We start from the raw sequence: 18945 nt of genomic DNA on the forward strand, positions 1-18945 counted from the left end.
GCAGCTGGGCTACAAACAAGCTGTTTTCAAGCAATTCAGAGAAATGTTTTCTGTAGGAGATGGGAACTCCCTTTGGCCTGGACTTTGGGCTTTTTCACTTTGCAAACCTATTACATGCACAAAAAAGGTATTTAACTCAAAGGAGAGGGAAAAAGCCAAAAAGCATAATACCACCTCTTTAAGGAGACACATTCTCTCAGTTAAACTTCCTTCATATTGTGTCAGTAATTTAATAGGTTAAATATCATGTCATATTTTGAAACTGAAAAATAAAAATGTTAAAAGGCTGGAACTCAGTGTTTGAAAAAAGCTTGAAATCTAATTCAAAGGATTTTGCAGGATTGAAACTAAGTTTTGAAAGCTGCATGTTTTGATAGGCAGAATACATTTAAATCTCTGCAAAAATAATTTTTTTCTGAGTTTTATTTTTTAGAACAGGAATATTTTATTTTGAAACTTTTGCAGATCTACATTTACACTTGTATTGTAGATTTTTCTTTCAGAGTTGAGTTTACAATATCCTCTTTTAAGAGATCTGCCCACAGTTGCGAGCTTGTGAATCACTTGATTTCTGACAACATTGCCTCGCAGCACGGGATACACAAACAGGATGCATGGTTCTCTGGAAGACAAGCTAATACACTGGGAGAACAGTGACAAATTTGAAGTGTGTGCGTGTGTGTGTGTGTGTGTGTGAAACCCTTAATAGAATGCTGCAGTTGTAGAGAAGGAAAACTCAAATCCAAAATAATTGCAGAGATTAGATTTTTTTTTTTTGCATCAAAACATTATGCAAGCCTTCAAAACTTTTTTCATTAGAGGTTAAGTTTTCATGCTTTTTAAAACTTTTTCAGTTTCAAAATATGACATGGGTTAGGTCAACTCAAGCTAATTCGCTTATTAACAAACAACAAAGAGGGACCAGAGCTTTTTCACTGCAGGTATTTGACATGTCAAAGCAGGAAAAGAACAGGTGTTAGTAGGGCATCTGTATTCTACATGCTGGCTTACTGTTACACCCAAACATGATGGACTCTTTATGTTTAAAAGGTGTATTCAGCAATAAGCAGTCATTAATATCACATTCGCATGAAAAGTACACCATCTATAGACCACACATAAAAATGTATTTTATTTAGTGTATTAACAAATTGTATTATACATTTTATAGTGTTTTTGTAACTTTTGTTTCACAAACAACAGCATTATAAAAATAAAAGCACAAGTAACATATATTGTGATTGTAGTGTAATTTTTTTTTTCTCAGCAAATCTGGAGTAATACAGCATCTATTTATTAATTTTGTTTGTTTTTCTTTTCTTACAAAAATTTGTAGTAGAGTTTAAAAACAGGAGTGAGTTTATTGTTGTATGGAAAGCTAAAAACAATGAGGCTCCCATCATGTTCCAGGTTAAAAGGGAGGGGTATGATAATAAATCCAGTATTTATGTTTTATTTCTGCACCTGGAAAATAAATGTGACAAGAAAAGTACAAACAACAAAAAGAAACATGCTGGTGTTGAAATGTTTATATTTGTGAGATGATTACATTGCTTGGGTAATACTTCATCAGCAAAAGCTATTGTTTACGCATGTGAGTGACTCAAATTTGTGCAACCTACAAATGTCAGTACATTGGCAACATATCAGTGGTGGTAGAGGTTTAAATTTATATTATTAACCGTCAAAGTTATTATCATCTTCAGGAGAGGAAAAAAAATATGAGGCAAGTTTGGTGAAATCCTCCTTAATTCTATGTTGTACAAATTTATAAGAAAAGCTGACATGAGAATCTCAAATGCACTCTTAAGATCCGTGATGACAATGAAAATGTCCCCCAAATGCCCCTTGCAGGGCTCCAGAATTGCTCTTAACCATCATCAGGCCTGTGTGATAACTACTCTGCCATCTGTGCACCTGGCCGCCTGCCCACTTATTAGCTACATAATTTGGTTGTTTCGTATTCCATCGAGTTGGGCTGCTTGGCACTGAAAGTCTGCAGCGCTGCCTGGATCCTGGCAACGTCTGTGGTGGACAGTTTAAGCCGGTGCCGCAGCAGACAGGAGAAGAGGTCCAGAGGCTGAGCTCCGGGAGGTGAAAGCCTGTTGACCCGATCCCTGATCTCCAGCAGTTGCAGCAGGGCCGAGTCCTGCGATCCCTGAGTATATGGGTAGTCTAGCTGTAAAATCAAGTCCTGGATCGCTTCTGGGTCAAAGTGCATACTATAGCCATACACCTGAATGCTGTTAATCTTCATGTAGCCAAGATTCCTCCCCGGTTCCAGGTACTCTAAGGGTTCATAATATACAGTTCCATTCCCGTCACTTGAGGGCCCTCTGATCCGGCTTCGTAGATAAAAGTGGACTGTCTCAAAAAAGGTTTTCCACTTGTTGCCCAAAGTCAAAGTCCAGTTATAACAGTCATAGGGAAGGTCTAATTTAGTCCTCTCCCAATCTGGGTAATTATTCTGGTCAATGGGCATGATCCAACTTTCTGAGTGACTCCCCCCGAATGGGTTGATATACACAGACAAAATGGGGTCTAGAGTGCTGTTCTTGGTAAGGCAGATCTGTAGAGACATCCCCAGAAGCATGTGGACATGGTTTGACTTGTATTTATTACTTTTTAGTGTGAGCAGCATCCTCTTTCTCCATGATGGGTCGAACCAGTTATTCAGCCTGACGTCGTTGCTGACAAAGATCCCGTGGATGCTGATGCGGTTGTCACGTTTCTGCAGAAGGTAGCGGAGCTCCAGGTCCTGCAGGTCTGTCTCAAAGCCGATGTAGTGGTCAGTGGAGTCGGGCACTTCATTGCGGCACACGCCCTGGCTCAGCATGTAACCCTGGTTGCAGGTGGCGCAGCGCGAGCGGTTCTCATAGGAGCAGGAGGTGCAGGAGGTGCCCTCGCCCACAGTGCAGGGGATCACACCCTGGCAGGGGGGGTGCTCATAGGGGCAGGAGCAGCTCCTAGTCTCCTCCAGGTAGGAACCAATGTGGTTGTTCTCACTGCAGTACATGATAGAGAGGATGTAGTTGAGCCAGTAGCTGAAAGGCCTGCAACAGAGACACAGCAGTATGTAAGATTTACTGTAGATATAAATACATTTATGTAATAAAATTACTGATGTTTACTAAAAATGTCCCATGCTCAGTGGCAGTGTGGGGAATTGCCACATGGAAGCTATTTTGAATTTTGTGACACCTGGAAAAATGAAGAGAAATTGTTTTAAGTCTAATAGGTGAAATATATGGGAATTAGAAAGTTATCCTTTGTCCCCTCTGTCAAGTGTGATTATAGTATTATGTCCTCCACATTATAGTCCTCCACATGTCTGCTAGAAAGGCCCAAGTTTAAGCACTACATTCATATCTCTGAACATTTTGGTCAATTCCTTCTAGAAATAATAACTTGTCCACAGATTTGACACAGAAGCAAAAGATGTTAAGTTAGACAAAAAAAGTTAGAAATGTAAGTTTAGGTTTAGTACAAAAAGTAACTCATTTTCTTCATCAGGTGATTAACACTATCTCCCCTGGCAGGATAAGCTAACAGCAGATTCTGATTGCTATGTTGTTTAATTTTGATTGGTACTGGCAATACTAAACCCAGACATGTGATCATCTACCTTAAGCCAGTGAGAAAAGCACAGACAAAAACACAAATTCAGATATTTCTCATGTATAAAACCCTTTATTGCTCATACTTTGGCAAAAATAATAGATAGATGAATAGATTGATGATTTATGTTATTTTTTTATTGATGATTTATTATTATGTATTTTTGATACATCATTGAGTCCAGAGTCATTATTTTGAGTCAGTGATTAGGGCTATATAAGTAACAGTTGCTAAATGTTTTATTTATTCTTTGACACAAACTCTAATGGTAAATCAAAATTCCTGAGATTGTTTGTGAAAAAAGGAGCAGATGGACCACATGACAAGAATTTAATGTCGTAAATTAGTCTTTCACTTTCTTTGTTCCACATCTGTCACATTTCCGAATCCGCTTTTGTTCTCCAGCAGAGTTAGCAGTTTGGTTATTGTGTCTGTGTGCAGCTGCTAAACTAATTTAAGGGAAACAATGGCGCATGTATAAGTAATGTACAGTCAAAAACATGTTTTTGAAGGAAAAAAAAAAAACATTTGTCCAAACAGTTGTTTGACTAAATAATATCTGGGCTGCATAGTGTGTGCAGCACAGGGAATTTTAGCTTTAATGATGACTATTACTTCAAAGCCATTAAAGGTCAGCCAAGTTTATTTCCACAACTTCACAAACCAGGTTTGGAGCAATTATATGAGGCATATTCCAGCATTTCAAAATAAGTGTCTATATCAGTATATTTTCTGGAGGACCATTTCCCATTTCTACATAGGAAGAAATACTATGGCAGTGCTGACTTTCCCTTACCAAATGTTTGATGAGACACAATGATAAATGTCAAATGTGCAGAATATGAGTGTGCATAGCATCGTCGCCAAAGGAGAAGAGATGAAAGAAATATGAAAGAAATTTCAAACGAATAAAACGAAAACCCTTTTTCTCCAACTCAACTGATACTTTGGAAGATACAGTATTTTGAGACAGTCATCTCATAGAACTATGTTAATTTTTGTTTGATCTGATACAACATATTGAAATGCAATTTGGTTTGATTAAACATTGTAAAGAGAGAAATTTCAAGACTCTTGGTCTCTTGGAAAATCGCCATTTTGCAGGAATCGCACAGAAATGGCAATGTTAGTGTGATAATATACTCTGCTATGTAATGATAATGGAAAAATTTTACATGTACAAGACATCTTCACATTGTACTTCAGCATTAAATGCGTTCATGTTGTCACACTCGACATTACTGAGGAATGTAATAAATGAGCATGTCAGTTTTTGCTGCTTTTGGTAAGCAGCGTGAACGTGCAACAGCGAGAAAATGCTGCATACTAATGCTAATCCTTTTAATTTAACTATAAGATAAACATAAAATTACTAATTACACTTTCTTTGAGCCAGGTTCCAACTGTGACAGATTGTGTTGTTTTATTTTTTTGTGAGAAACATTATGTCATGCATTAAAAAAAGGCATGAAGTCTATAGAAAACTTAAATTGTGGTGTTTATTCTGCTTCAAATCAGTTTTACCACAAGTGCTTTGAATCACCAAGCCACACAAATACTATTTCAACATCATAGTGAGTGTACAGTAATCACTGTGTGTAGAGTGTGACAAGACAAATTTGAAATCTGGTGACAGTAGATATAATGTGTTTACAGTCTAAACAGTATTCTGCTTCTCTAAAACTCATCAATTGGAGTCAGTTGTGGGTATCTCACCTCCAGAGTGGAGGCTGTGCACAGCAAGAGAGAGGAAGCTGTTCTGCCCTCATAAAGCGCATAGTGTCAGCAGGACATGTAAACTGTCATGGAGACGCAGTGTGCAGTATGGGCCAAAGAGAAGCTGGGTGTTCACTCTGCAATCTGTTCACTGTCTGTCTCATTTCACACAGATCAATGCCACACACAAACTTTCTCCTTCTGCTACAGATTCAACTTTTATTAGTGAGCAAAACTTTTTTTGTCCCTAGAACATTTTTTCCATTAAAAAGTGGTATTTATTTACTTTGTGTACCACAAAAAAACAGCAGATCAGTTGTTTTGTGCAGCTCCATCACTTCTATTCTGACACCTTGTATTCTCACAGTGCAGCTCAAAACTGAAAAACACATACTGTCCTCATCTTCAAAGACGGTACTAGAAAGCTACAATAGAAGCTCCAAAGTGGATCTACAGCATTAAATCACAAAGCATATGATATTTTTTTATGTTTTATTTTTCTTCATCTAACAAAGACCATGATGCTTCATTACATAATGGCTGCAGAGATGCATGGATTTCTTTTATAAAAAGGAAAAATAAATCTTCCATGAACTCCGTCATTACGCACAAGGCAATATGGAAAGGTGCTGAGGAATAGAGGAAATCATTGTATTTTTTTCTGCCGAACTGCAATTTGTTGAGCTCAGACTTGTAATGCCTCGCTAATGTCTTTGGGGGGGATTTTTTTAATTCTAAATTTAGAAATGATACCCCACTAATATGTACAAAAGTTTTGATATAGATGAAAATACAATATTTCAATTGAAGGAGGGGGTTGTATGTTGCTCAGCTTTCCACTCTTTTAATATGAAGTAACAGACTTTTCTATAGCTCTTTAGAGAGCACTAGGTTATTTCACCTCAGACTTGTGAAGTGATCGATCCACTGTTGAGCATCAAGTGTTGACCATAATGAAGAGTTTAAACTACAATTAAACATCAGGTTTCTTCAACTTGCACTCAGGAGCCTTTAAATCAGCCTTTAAACTCAAAAGAAATAACAATTTGATACTTATCGTGATAATTATTGATATTTTTGACCATATCGTCCAGCCCTAATCCAAAATATCTAGTTTAAGTATTTACTTAAATAACTCCCGCTATCTCTTAATACTGAATTTACTGCTCTCCCTAAATTTGCCACAGATATTGTCCTGTTGAAATATTGAAAGAAAGACTGGTGCTACACATGCGGCTGTGACTTGTTTGTTTGACTCATCTCCACATATGCTACAAGTCACTTATTATTTCATCATCTAAATTCATTGTCATTTTTTTCGTAGTTTTGCTGCTCTTAGTGTCACAAGTAGTCAAGACTACCGATGTAAATGAGATCAGCCGCAGTTCCCCAGATTACATAAAGTGCCGGGATATGATGCCAAATGTTTTGACACGCGTTGTGCAACTGCTATTGTATTACCATTCCCTCCTTCCATATTTTGCGCCTCTAAAGAGGAGCAACTCTGTAGTTCAGTGGTTATCATGCTCTATGCTAAAACTTGCTATGCTATGTTGAAGAGGCAATAAAAAAATCTCCAAAAGTAGAAAATTAGAACTTGTAGCAGGTTAACAATACATATTGTGTGTGTGTGTGTGTGTGTGTGTGTGTGTGTGTGGTCTGATAAGATTTTGTAGATGATTGGTAAAATGCTGGTATAAAAAATAATATACCGTTTGAATGAACAGGGATTATATGTATTCCCTTATTTAACTGGACGTGAAGGTGGTGGGCGATGGGAGACTGTAGCTGCAGCTAAGAATCAGAATATTTTGTTTGTCACCTGAAATAGATCCTAAAATAAACCTGGCTACATCAGCAGTACTGACTTAATCACATTTCTTTTTCATAAGTTTGGAGTCTGCAGACTATATGAGTTTTTTTCTTGTGAAAAACACAAAAATAGATTGAATGATCTACAGAGGAGACATGGGAAACTTTTTTGTCTGCGATTTCATCACAGGCTAACCAACAGGAAAATCTCCCAGACTTAGCATATTCCTTTAAAACACTGTAAACTTTAATTTCACAGGAGGATGGCTTTGATTTCTTGGATGTACAGGAGACACAGGCTGGGAGTGCAGCCAAGTCATGAGGTGTGACACTGTAGCTCAGTTCAGTGGGATCTCAGGTGAATATCAAGCACTTATATATTTGTGTATTATTAGCATAATGCCTAGTTGGGGGGATAACAAAGCGCTGCACACAGAGTGGGCTGAAGAAAATAAATGAGCATTGCCATTCATAGCTTGCTTGAAAGGACTTGTGATTTGGAATTTTCTCTTTTTTTCACACATGCACAACCACACACGGACACACACTTCCACATCCATATCAGAAAGGTCAGCAGAATACTTATCAGCTTCTCACCTCTCCCTCAGCATAATAATTTTGGGCTGAGTTCGACACCTCTTGCTGAGGGTGAAGAGCTTGTTGACGATGCGTCGTGCTTTGCTCAGGAGCTGCTGGGTGCTGAGTTCCAGCTGTTTGTAGCGCTGGTGTATCGCCGGCTCCATCTTCCAGAAGTACTGGATGGCGGATGTGTTCAAGGCGTAGGATGTGGGAAGCCTTCGAACGAAGTTCTGAAACTCATCTGGAAGGCAGGGAGAGATGCAAGATGAGAGCTGAACACTTCACCAACACAGGCTAAACTAACTCTCACTTCCTTCCAACTATATTTGGATAATTTAGTCAGACCAAATGAGAGAATCACTTTGCAGAGGCCACATGGGCTCAAGAGCCGCAGGGCAAACTGGAAGTGATATTGTTTGACATATATGCTAATGGGAAAAAGCAGAACTAAATACAGAGTTTGAGTAAGACATTTTTTTCCATTAATGAACAGCCAACAGCTTTTCCAGGGGTAATACTGTGGGTCTGCCAGTGAGAAAATAGTATGGACAAGGAGCACGGAGGATAATATCTGTCAGTCCTTCAGTACAATACACACCAAAAAGATTACATTTTCAGTGCATTCAAGAACAGTATCATCACCATTGTAATAATCATCAGTTGTATGGAAAATCGGTGCAATTGCCACACTGATGACTGCACTGTTTGTAATTAGTTAACGTTATCTTGATAATACAGCATCTGATTAGAAAACCAATTAAGTGTCAATGGCGTCCCTGGTGATTATGCAAGGTGTATTACATGTTCCTGTGAAATTAATACATTGATTAAACAGCTTGTAATAAAATATATTAAAAGGCTATTTCAGGGTGCAGTGCTTGCCCATTGCAAAAGTTTTCATTGACCACTGTTGGTTGATGCACCATGCACATAAGGAACAGGCGGTCCTGAGGAGATTCCTCGTCGTCTTAAACACACGGTAAGGGTGCTGCAAATCCTAATTAATATAGCATTTTTTGGGGATGACTTTCAGCCAAATGTGGACTAGCAAATCCTTACAGCAACAGGGCTATGTTGGATCATCTCAAAACAAACTACAGCGTCCATTTTCATTAATGAAAGAACATGTTGTCTAAAGCAACAGCATGGCTAACTGATGTATTTTTATCATAACAGTTTCTGAGCCACAACAAAGATGTATGGCACAAAGAAATAATACAGGCTGTGGATATACCTACAATATCTATTAGTAGAATCAATTTGTTTTTTCAGTCTTTTCGTGGGATTTGTTCTACATTTGAAAAATGTAGAATAGTGCCAGACTTATTATTTTTAACTTTGTTTTGACATTTGTAATGATGTATTTTATTGTTTAACTTATTTTAAACTAGTTAATGAGTTCTTTAAACGCTCTTTTATAAATATTACAGTAACATTTCTAAAGTTATTGCAAAAGTGACATTACTGTCCGTTTTTAGCTAATGCAGCAAATATGATAGATACATGACAAATTAAAAAAACTTTTTCACATTAAAAAATTCTGTATTCTTAAATAATACAACCTAGGTTATTATTTTTTACACAGAGAGTATAAATCACTTTTTATGTTTATTTGTTTAGAAAAATTAAAAATCATCTCTCAAAAAGTTAAATCACTGATTTAACTTGTTGTCTGAATAGACAAAGCAAAGAAAAACGAGCTGCAAAGAAATGGGAAATTACGATATAACAAAGAAAGCATTAAAAAGCAAAAACAAATCACTTGCCAGTGTTATTAGTGCACTATTGTCTCAATCTGTCTGTTTTGTTCATAGTGTGTATATATGTGTTCTCTATACTGTAGTCTGTGTTTGATTATTATTGACTTATTGTATTACTGCATAATAATGATAATAATAATAATAATAATCTTTATTTGTAGAGCACTTTTCAAAAACAAGTTACAAAGACAACAATACAATACCCAAAAGACAACAATACAAGCAAGAAAACATTGAAAAGACTAAAATACACGTTTAAGATAAATATAAAATAAGTAAAATAGAATAAAATAAAAGGGATAAAATAAAGTCAAATAAGATCAGGAAAGGCTCTCCTATAAAAGTATGTTTTAAGAAGGGACTTAAAAGAGTTCACTGACTCAGCCAACCTGATTTCCTCATTGTGTTTTCCACCATATGTATAAGTAAGCACATCGTGAGCATTACAATTCAGAGTCAAATTCCTCATATGTGTACACATACCTGGCAATAAAGCTGATTCTGATTATATCATCAGACCACATTCAAAAATTGTGGTGTAAAATTAACACAATATGGGCTAAAATTGCTTTTAGAAGGTGCCTCTTCAGCTTGGTAACATGTCAATGTTTTTCAGGCTTACATACATTATTTGGTCATTATAAATAGACTGTATATTTGTTTGTCAGGTATTTGATGCACAGGAGAATACATTGATTAATTTAATACAGCACACGAGACAGTAACTAAACCTGTTCATAGCATTGAGGTTCCGGGGAGATGTGGAAACTGAAGAGTCGCTGCTGAAGTAGACTTTTATTTTATCACCAAGACAACGATACCTCATCCCTGGAAACCCACTCTCTACACACCATTATTATCTTGTCATCCACTGAACCCAGGTAACAGCGCTTCCCTTTTGTATGATTTTAAAAATAGAAGCCACTGTCAGATTTGGCACAGACACTGTCTGGGCATAATTAAAAATAACATTGGTGGGTGGTGGTGGAAGGTAATGTTGTGTATCAAGAGACGTATTTGGCACAGTCTTCTTAAATTGCTAAATTATGAGGTTAGAATGAATAAAAGATGTCTTAGCAAGTGGGTTAATTTTAAGCAAATTTTCTAATTAATTTGACAACAAATGCAAAATTTTTTAATATATTTTGACCAAGACCTCTTGGATCAGTATCTATTATACTCCCTGACTTGGTATATATTATACCTTTCTAGTCAAAGGATCTCGGTCCTCTGTATATTTCAGTATACTATTAGGAAAATGACTATTATTTGACTGAAAACTGAAGATCACTACGCAACTGTATCAAGCAGTCACATCAAAAATTGAGATACAGATCCAGCTATAGAATATTTCCAAATGAAAGCATATCACACTCAGTGGATGGTCGAAGCAAATCATGTTCGCCATCAGCTGACTGTGGAAACCTCATTTAACAACCAGAGTCATGATAATTAATATCTCTGCTCTGCTACTGATGTTAGTTCTTCTCTATTAGATCAAATATACAAGTGAATCCCCAGGGGTTCCAAGGGAACTTACTTATACTTACTTATTATATTTTATTTTTTATTTTTTTTACAGCACTGTAACTGCAGTTCTCAGGGCACCTTGCTGCTTAAGTTATTGCTGTGTGCTAATCAAGTTGCCCTTAATATAGAAGCATGTAGCCAGTAATAACACACTCTGCCAGTTAGGTGCACAAAGAACAGCTTAAGGTAGGGCTGGAAATGACTGAAAGAGCTAGACAACGTCACAGCCTGTGAATGCAGCTCACAGTTTCAATAATGACGGGGCAACAGAGCTATGTTTGAACCTTCTGTAAATGCACTGTGAGGGTGCAACATCCGAGTTAAGTGTTCACCAGACAATAAGTGTTCACAGTTCACACTTTATTAATATGATCACCTTCCAAGAAGACTCTTTGGATGCTTGTGTGAGAATGCTTTTCTCACACTCATCCCCAGTGAGCACAATGATCAGTTGGTAGCTGGGTGTATTTTTACCATGCTACACAGCTGACAAATAAGGTTAACTGGAAAACTGGCTACAACTGAGCTGCAAAGTATTACATCACAGGTTACATCATAGGCTACTAACAGAGTACAACAATTGTAGTTTGTTTCTGGGGTGTGACAGCTCCCCCTGCACTTCTGAAAAACCTGCAAATGCTACCCTTTCATCTTCTGGACATTGAGATTTGCACCATGCAATTTCTGTTCACAGACAAGCTCAAATAGCAGCAAAAGGTAGTTGTTGGAATGTAGATGAAAAGCATTGGCAACATACACTGTGAGATGACAGATTTGTCAACAGTTAAAGAGATTTTTCTATGCCGTTTCTACTGAGTGAGCTCTCTGGCTGTATTATACCACTGAGGGACATGTTGTCAATCAAAAAGCAGGGCTGCTATATGGCATTGTTGGATTTACAGGATTTTTCGTCAATGTGATGAGGTACCTTAATTTGTCAAACATTTAATTGATTTTTTAAAAAACATTTTCTCAAACCAATTAGTAGAAATCATGCCATATTAGAATATATATATATATATATATATATATATATATATATATATATATATATATATATATATATATATATATATATAGTAAAAATACATAAGCTGTGTTCAGTTGAAAATTCAGTTGATTAATGTCTACTGATTGTTCGCGATGGTGTTTTAACAAAAACCTATGAAAGTCAAGAGAGATAAAAAAACGACAACAAAAAAAAAAACATGTAAAAGTGCTTTACACTTATGAGACAGAATAACATTTTTATGTAAGAATTTATAAGCTATGACCACAGCTTACACACCTTAAATGCATAAAATCTAAATAATTTCAGTTAATAGGCAGGAGATGCTCATTTGTTTGTGTGTGCCTATATATATATATATATATATATATACTGTATATATAATGTTTTTTGGTATAATTTTAGAATCCATGTTAGAATTCTTATTACATGGATTGGATGCAATTGTCCCTAGTTTGCTTGGCCTTTCTGTCTGTTTTCTTTGCCCATAGGCTCCTCTAACAATGGGATCTAATTTGCTGTCAGTGGGAGGGCCAGAGCCACTGAATGAGTGCGAAAATGAGGGGAAAAAAAACTGACCTGACTCCTCAAAGTCTTGGTTGGCCAGGTTCCAGGAATCTCGTATTTTCAGCAAACTGGCTTCCATAGCCCCGAGATCCACCTCAGGGCAATTACACTGTGGGTAGTCCACAGCACACTGGCACCAACAGTCATTGTCGTGGCACACAAACTGGCCCTCCTCATTACAACCAATGTAGCTGAGTGCTGCCTGCACAAACCTGGCCCTCAGGTACTCTGGCAGTATTGCCTGAAGGCCTGAGGAAAGGACAAAAATATGGAAATGTCATGTATGAATACAGAGGGAGCTGTAAGTACTTTAGGTATTGCAGAAAATGTTTCAATGGTGGTTATATGGTAGATCTGTAAATGACTGAAGGCCGGCACTCATCTCTCATTTCTCTGTTTTTTTGCCACCCGTGACATATGCTTGCCGTCACATGCAATATGCTGATATTCACTTAAAGTTTTATTTTTACTGCACAGTTCTGCTACTTTTGTTCTGAATCATTACTGTCTGGGATTCACTTCAAAACTCTGCAAGCATGCATGGCAAAAAAAAGCGAAAGAGTGATTGAAGCTAAATTCGTTCTGACACTCTCATGCTGCAGTTATAAGCTTGCCAGAGAACAGACACTGTGACAATTCCATCAGAAATTGGGGGAGTTCAATTATGGATGACCAACCTTGCAAATTAATCTTGTTTTCAGGGCTCTGAACCAAAACGGAGCTGACAGAGTCGAGGTTGTCATAGTTACTGCATCCGAGAGGGCCCGTCCTTGTTTCGGTCACCTAAAGGGAGGAAAACAGAGGCACACAACAATAATCCATACTGAGAAAGAAACCCACTAATGGCATTAAATATACAGAGACAGGGAGAGAGGGATAAAGGAAAAGAAAAGCAAGAAGAAAAGAAGGCACATGACTAAATGTCATGCAGAATAAGATTAACATCAACCTTTCCCTTCACTATCTCCTCTTCTGAGAAACACAAAATATATTATGCATTATTTAGGCTTCTCCTTTGTGCAAATCATATTTAGGACAATGTCTTTGTAAGCTAATGAGCTGGAAATTGACTTGTGATAAGGATCCCTGGAGTAAAGTGTAATGAGTAAGTTGTGGTGTCATCTGTCAAATTCATCTCTACACGGTTTACCCATCACGATGCCCACTGACACCCATATGATGCTAAATTCTATTGTGATGCTAGTGTAAGCATGTGCTATTTAATTATATATGCACCTGAGGATTCATGTAATTGCTTGGTGGAAATTTTTACATGAGGTATGCAATGTTGTTACAGGCTAAAATGTGATGAGAGGACTGGCAACAAAATCCTCTGTCAATTGTGGACCCGTTCTTCAAATGTGGCTTAAAAGCATACTCCACCAGTTTAGTATTGCACTCCTATCCCGTCCTAACACCGCTAATCATTATACAACTAATCATTAACTCCAATTTAGTTGGATAATTGATCTGTTAATCCTGGATGAAGATATTTTGAATTGATTATCTGTTATTTCAACAAGATAAAATGTCTACAACTATGCCAGAGGCACTGTGAGACTGGGCAGCAGGAATTCATAGTTTTCCATCACGTGAAATGTGCGGTGACCTGGAGGGCAAAACAACAGTCCAACATAGTGGCTCACACCGCAATTCCTCCGTAGAGATGCTGCAAAAGCAGTCGATTTTTTTGGGATCAACTCTCAACTTTAGAAAAAGAAAAATATGAACGCAAACTGCCAGTGTTGGGCATATCCAATCCATATCATTTCACAGCATATGTAGAGGGTGGGAAAATGGCCTCTATTAGAAGTGAAAATAAAAAAAACCCTAATTTTTTTTACACATTAGCTATTTCATACATTAGTCCCCTTCACATAATACATTTGTTACATTGGTTTTACTGTGTAAATGTTTTCTTGCGACAGTAGGTGCCGCTGTAATACCAGCTTCAGTGGGGAATTTCCAATTCAAGCCCGTGTTGAGCGTGTTGCGGCAGAATAAAGACGGCGTTTGAGTTGGTCACACATGTATAACCGTAACCATAATATGTGACAATACACTGAGTTTGTGGTAGTTCGTGACGTTTTTTTTGTAATGGCGGTCACCAAATGATGTTGACTCATGTAAATACACTCACGTAGTTCTAAAGCAGAAAGGACTACACAGAGATGAGTTATTGTTTAATTGTTAAATTTATCATTTCACGTCTTTTGATATTGCAATTATGCTATGTATATAACATTCCACAATATATTAAATATTGTTAGTGCTAATGCTGGTATTTGGAAGCTTTGCAGTCAGAAGGGAAGTACTATGTAGGAGTCACGTTCACTTGAAAGGTAAATGAGATGTACATGATCTGACTGAAAGATGACTAATTGTAAGCTGTAACTGAAGATACAAAACTATCTTTTGATTAAGGATAATAATATGTGGATTGTGATTTTAGTACAGAATCCGGTAACACATACGCTGCCACATTTCTACCCTTAAAAACCGCCAGGTCCCTGCCTCCGCTCGACTGCAGTATGTTTACGTTTACCTTGTGGGGAATTACTCACCTAACACAGCCCCGGCTTGTCTCTGCCTCGATTAACAACTATCCAGCATTTCCAGCAACTCAAAGATACAGTGTATAACTTGCTTATTGGTTGGCAGGCAGCGGAAAATAACGTCTTCTTTTCTGGCCTCCAAGGCAGCGTTTTCCCGTCATGTGAAAACTATGAATTGAGCTAAATGCAAACATCAGCATGCAAACATGCTCACAATGAAGATGATAACATTGATGCTAAGCAGGTATAACTCTTACCAGTTTTACTCTTAGTTTGGTGTGTTAGTATGCCAACATTTTCAAATTAGCACAGTTTGATTCATCCTATGGGGACGATGAATGTCTGTACAAAGTTTCATTGCAATCATCCAATAGTTGTTGAGATATTTCAGTCTGAACCAAAGATGTGTGCATGCTGAAAAGTTAGCTATGTAAGATTTATCTTTTCTGTGAACATCTCCTAAAGTGACACAACAATAAACAAAAACATTAAACTTCAAAATCAATGCAGAATCGGTGCTTCTGGTATATCTACGGTCATTAATTAATCTTTATTCCTTAGCAGGACAAAGATTGCAATGTCCTTTCACGTTTAACATCCTGTGTTGTTATTAGGGCTGAACAACTAATTGCATTTGCGATATTATCGCAATGTGATAAAACAAGATTTTCTAATAGCCAAGGCTGCGATTACACTCTGGTCACGACACCCAAGAGTAAATCAGTCTGCAGACAGAGAGTCGACTTCGCACGTTACGCTGTACCTTGACTTGTTGTTGTACAATGGCCTTAAGCTTGACAGAAGCTGACACTACAGAAACTTCAGAGTCACACAGGAAATGAAAGTAGCACCCGCCACGGGTAACGTGGTGGTGGTAGGTGAAGTTTTTGGGCCATCCGCCGCTTTGACGGACAGGAAAAATGCACAACATAAAGACGCATGTAGTATGTAAGCGTATTGTGGCAATCATCGCCAGCGTCACGGGGTGGAGCAACGGATAAGACACATGCCTTTGGTGTGAGCGACCCGGGTTTGAATCCACTGTGACACACCCATGTGTCCCTGAGAAAGACACTTAACCCCTAGTTGCTCCAGAGGCGTGCGACCTCTGACACATATGGATATATATATGTATGTATATGCTTTTTTGTAACTGACGCTTTTATCCAAAGCGACTTACAATTGCTATATATATATATATAGCAATTGTAAGTCGCTTTGGATAAGCGTCAGCTAAATGTAATGTAATGTGTTGACTGAGAATTACTAAGCATGTCTATTAAACACGAGAGGCGTCCCTTGTTTTTATTTCTGTTGGCCAACTTTTGAACTGAACCTCAAACTGAGTATTTTTTGTTTGCTTACTGGGATATAGAAAGATGGACTCCGAGGATATTTGAACTGAGATAAGGACTCATTAAATGCTGGTTGAACTGTGGGTTTTGTATTGAGGCTTACTGTATAATACACTGTGGTGAACTGTGTTTTTTCTTGTAGTCAGTAGGTAGGCCGACCTGATGATATTATATCATAAATATTTAATGCCACGATTTGGCTCTGGGATTATCTTTCTTATATTATTATAATTTGATACTTCTTCTCCACCATTGCTCATAATCGGTGTTGGGCAGTAACGCGCTACTAGTAACGCGTTACTGTAATAATATTACTATTCCCAGTAACTAAGTAGTGAAACTAGTTACTTAACAGTAATATTATTACTAGTTACTAATGCAAGTAACGCTGCGTTACTCGTTACTGAACGCACCATCCTTGAAGTGAATCCACGACGGACTTTGTTGCTGATAGCCAAAACTAAAGGAAGAAAGTAGAACGAGGGAGAGAGGAGTTCTGTCTACAGCTGTAAGTAGCTACTGCCATTAATGTGTCACAGTCGGATGCAGAGAACATTGTCGTCTAGTGTAAACCAGCAAAAAGCTTTCAACCACGAACTTCTGATTTATTGAAGCATCTGCTGAAGCAGCAGCGCAATGTGAAACTTACAGAAAGAAACTCCAGCAGCTTCTGTCACTGATGGTTGGATTCGTCGGGAGAGAGGGGCTTTGATGTAGCGTTTTATAACTACTGAATACTGCTCTTATAAATAGGCTACATGTGCAGCAGTTTAAAAGTAAAAAGCTATGCTTTGTAAAAAACATACTCCTTGCTGCTGTTATGGATATGATATTAGCTAAAAAGTCGGGAGAGACAGCTTTGTTTGGGGGTGAAGGGGAGTCGTAGTGAAAGTAGTGTTGACCGGCACATATTGATTTTAGGCGTGTTTAAAATCATATTTGATTGAGGAGCATGTATTCGTGCAGCACCTTCTCTCTCTCTCTCTCTCTCTCTCTCTCTCTCTCTCATGAACACCGCTGCACAAACCTGTCCAAAGTTAGAATTATTTTCCAAAACCGTTCAGCCCTAGTTGTTATCATTACCACTAGCTTCAAGTACATATGAGGTTTATTGTGGTTGTGCCTAAATGGTGGATAAAATTGTTTCAAAAGTGTTGGTGGCTAAAAGATTGTCAGAACATAATTATAGTACCTGCAACATGATTGTTAACATTATTTTTCACTTTTTTTACGTCTTTATTTTTTTAGACCAGTGTATAATACACAACGCTCTGCCAATATGAACTGACATGGTGTAACATGATTTTTGGCTATTTCGGTGCACCTGTGGTGAAGTTGAAAACTACAATGGCATTATTATTGTGAGTAGGTGCGATTACTTCAATCATGACCAATCAAGTCATTTTTTTTCCCCACCTTTTTGCAGTTTTCACAATGGCAGTCTGACAATTTGGTGATGGAGGGAACAGTGTAGAGAAGGTTTTCTCTGAGGAAACTGGTTTGGTTGTGTGAGAGGTGTAAAGTCTCCATGACAGAATATTTGACACCCCAAGTAAGCTATTAAGGGTTGGAGGATATTACTTCACTGCAGCTTCAGGGTAGAAAAGACATTTGGTTAGCATGAGTTTCTCCCGTCCCAGGAGAATTCTTGTACAACTCTAGGAAACAGTTCAGTGACATTGAGTGAGTTGGCCAAACAAGTTGGCAGAAGTTGTTGGTTTGGCACTGGAGAGGGTCATCTACCAGCCAATCCATAGAAGATGTAGCCACCCTATTTATCCACAGACCATGTGTCATAATGGCATTTTTGTATATCTGACAATTTGTCAAAAGTCACATTAGACAGTTTCAATCCACAAAAACCACTGAAAAGAAGATCTACTCATGAATGCTCTGTCATGAGAGGGCGTGTTGGGGGCATCAGCTGGAGAGGGAGAAGACATTTTGGTTTTACACACCTATTCTAAGTCAGGTTAATTGACTCAGAACATGTTTAGCCATGTAGGAGTAGGAGAAGACAAAAATCACTTCAAATGAGGCACATTCAGACAACTCTATCCAGCCTTTTCCCAGCTCATATTTAGGAGTGTTTATTTGAGGAAATATGTGTACATATAAAGGCCTGTGGACAGTGAGTTGTGTGTGCAAGGATTGTCCAGATTGTCCAAAAGCCATTATTTGTCTGAATAAACAGTCTGTGTCGTGAACATCACTGTGTCCTTGTGTCTGTGCTGGGGAGCCGTATGAAATAACTTTGCTTGGTGAATTTATGAAAACAGCATCTGTGATTTGTACTCTCATATCACCATAACTCTAAACACCAGTGATTGGGGGAAAAAAGTATAGTAGCAAAGCTGTTATGTTGCAGAATGTAAGCATAGTGTCCAATGCTAATGTAGCAATTTGATCAACAAGAATTAAATAACAGCAAACCTAACAGAGTG

The 18945-nt window shown here is 37.8% G+C and overlaps 1 protein-coding gene across 2 annotated transcripts in view; it reads right to left on the reverse strand.

The window, feature by feature from the left end:
- Positions 1-1164: 1164 nt before the first annotated feature.
- The window catches only part of brinp3a.1 (bone morphogenetic protein/retinoic acid inducible neural-specific 3a, tandem duplicate 1), a 47835-nt gene continuing 30054 nt past the window's right edge, over positions 1165-18945 (reverse strand). For both annotated transcript variants that reach the window (XM_038715111.1, XM_038715110.1), the window contains exons 5-8: positions 13269-13374; positions 12604-12840; positions 7744-7966; positions 1165-3053 (exon numbers count right to left, since the gene is read on the reverse strand). In XM_038715111.1, coding sequence (XP_038571039.1) covers positions 1937-3053; positions 7744-7966; positions 12604-12840; positions 13269-13374 — 1683 coding nt within the window. In that variant the 3' untranslated portion in view covers positions 1165-1936. The remainder of the gene's footprint in view (positions 3054-7743; positions 7967-12603; positions 12841-13268; positions 13375-18945) is intronic.

The sequence above is a fragment of the Micropterus salmoides genome, unplaced genomic scaffold (assembly GCF_014851395.1).
Source record: "Micropterus salmoides isolate LMB-PRFRI ecotype aquatic unplaced genomic scaffold, ASM1485139v1 Ms_hic_scaffold_13, whole genome shotgun sequence".
Taxonomy (NCBI): Eukaryota; Metazoa; Chordata; class Actinopteri; order Centrarchiformes; family Centrarchidae; genus Micropterus; species Micropterus salmoides.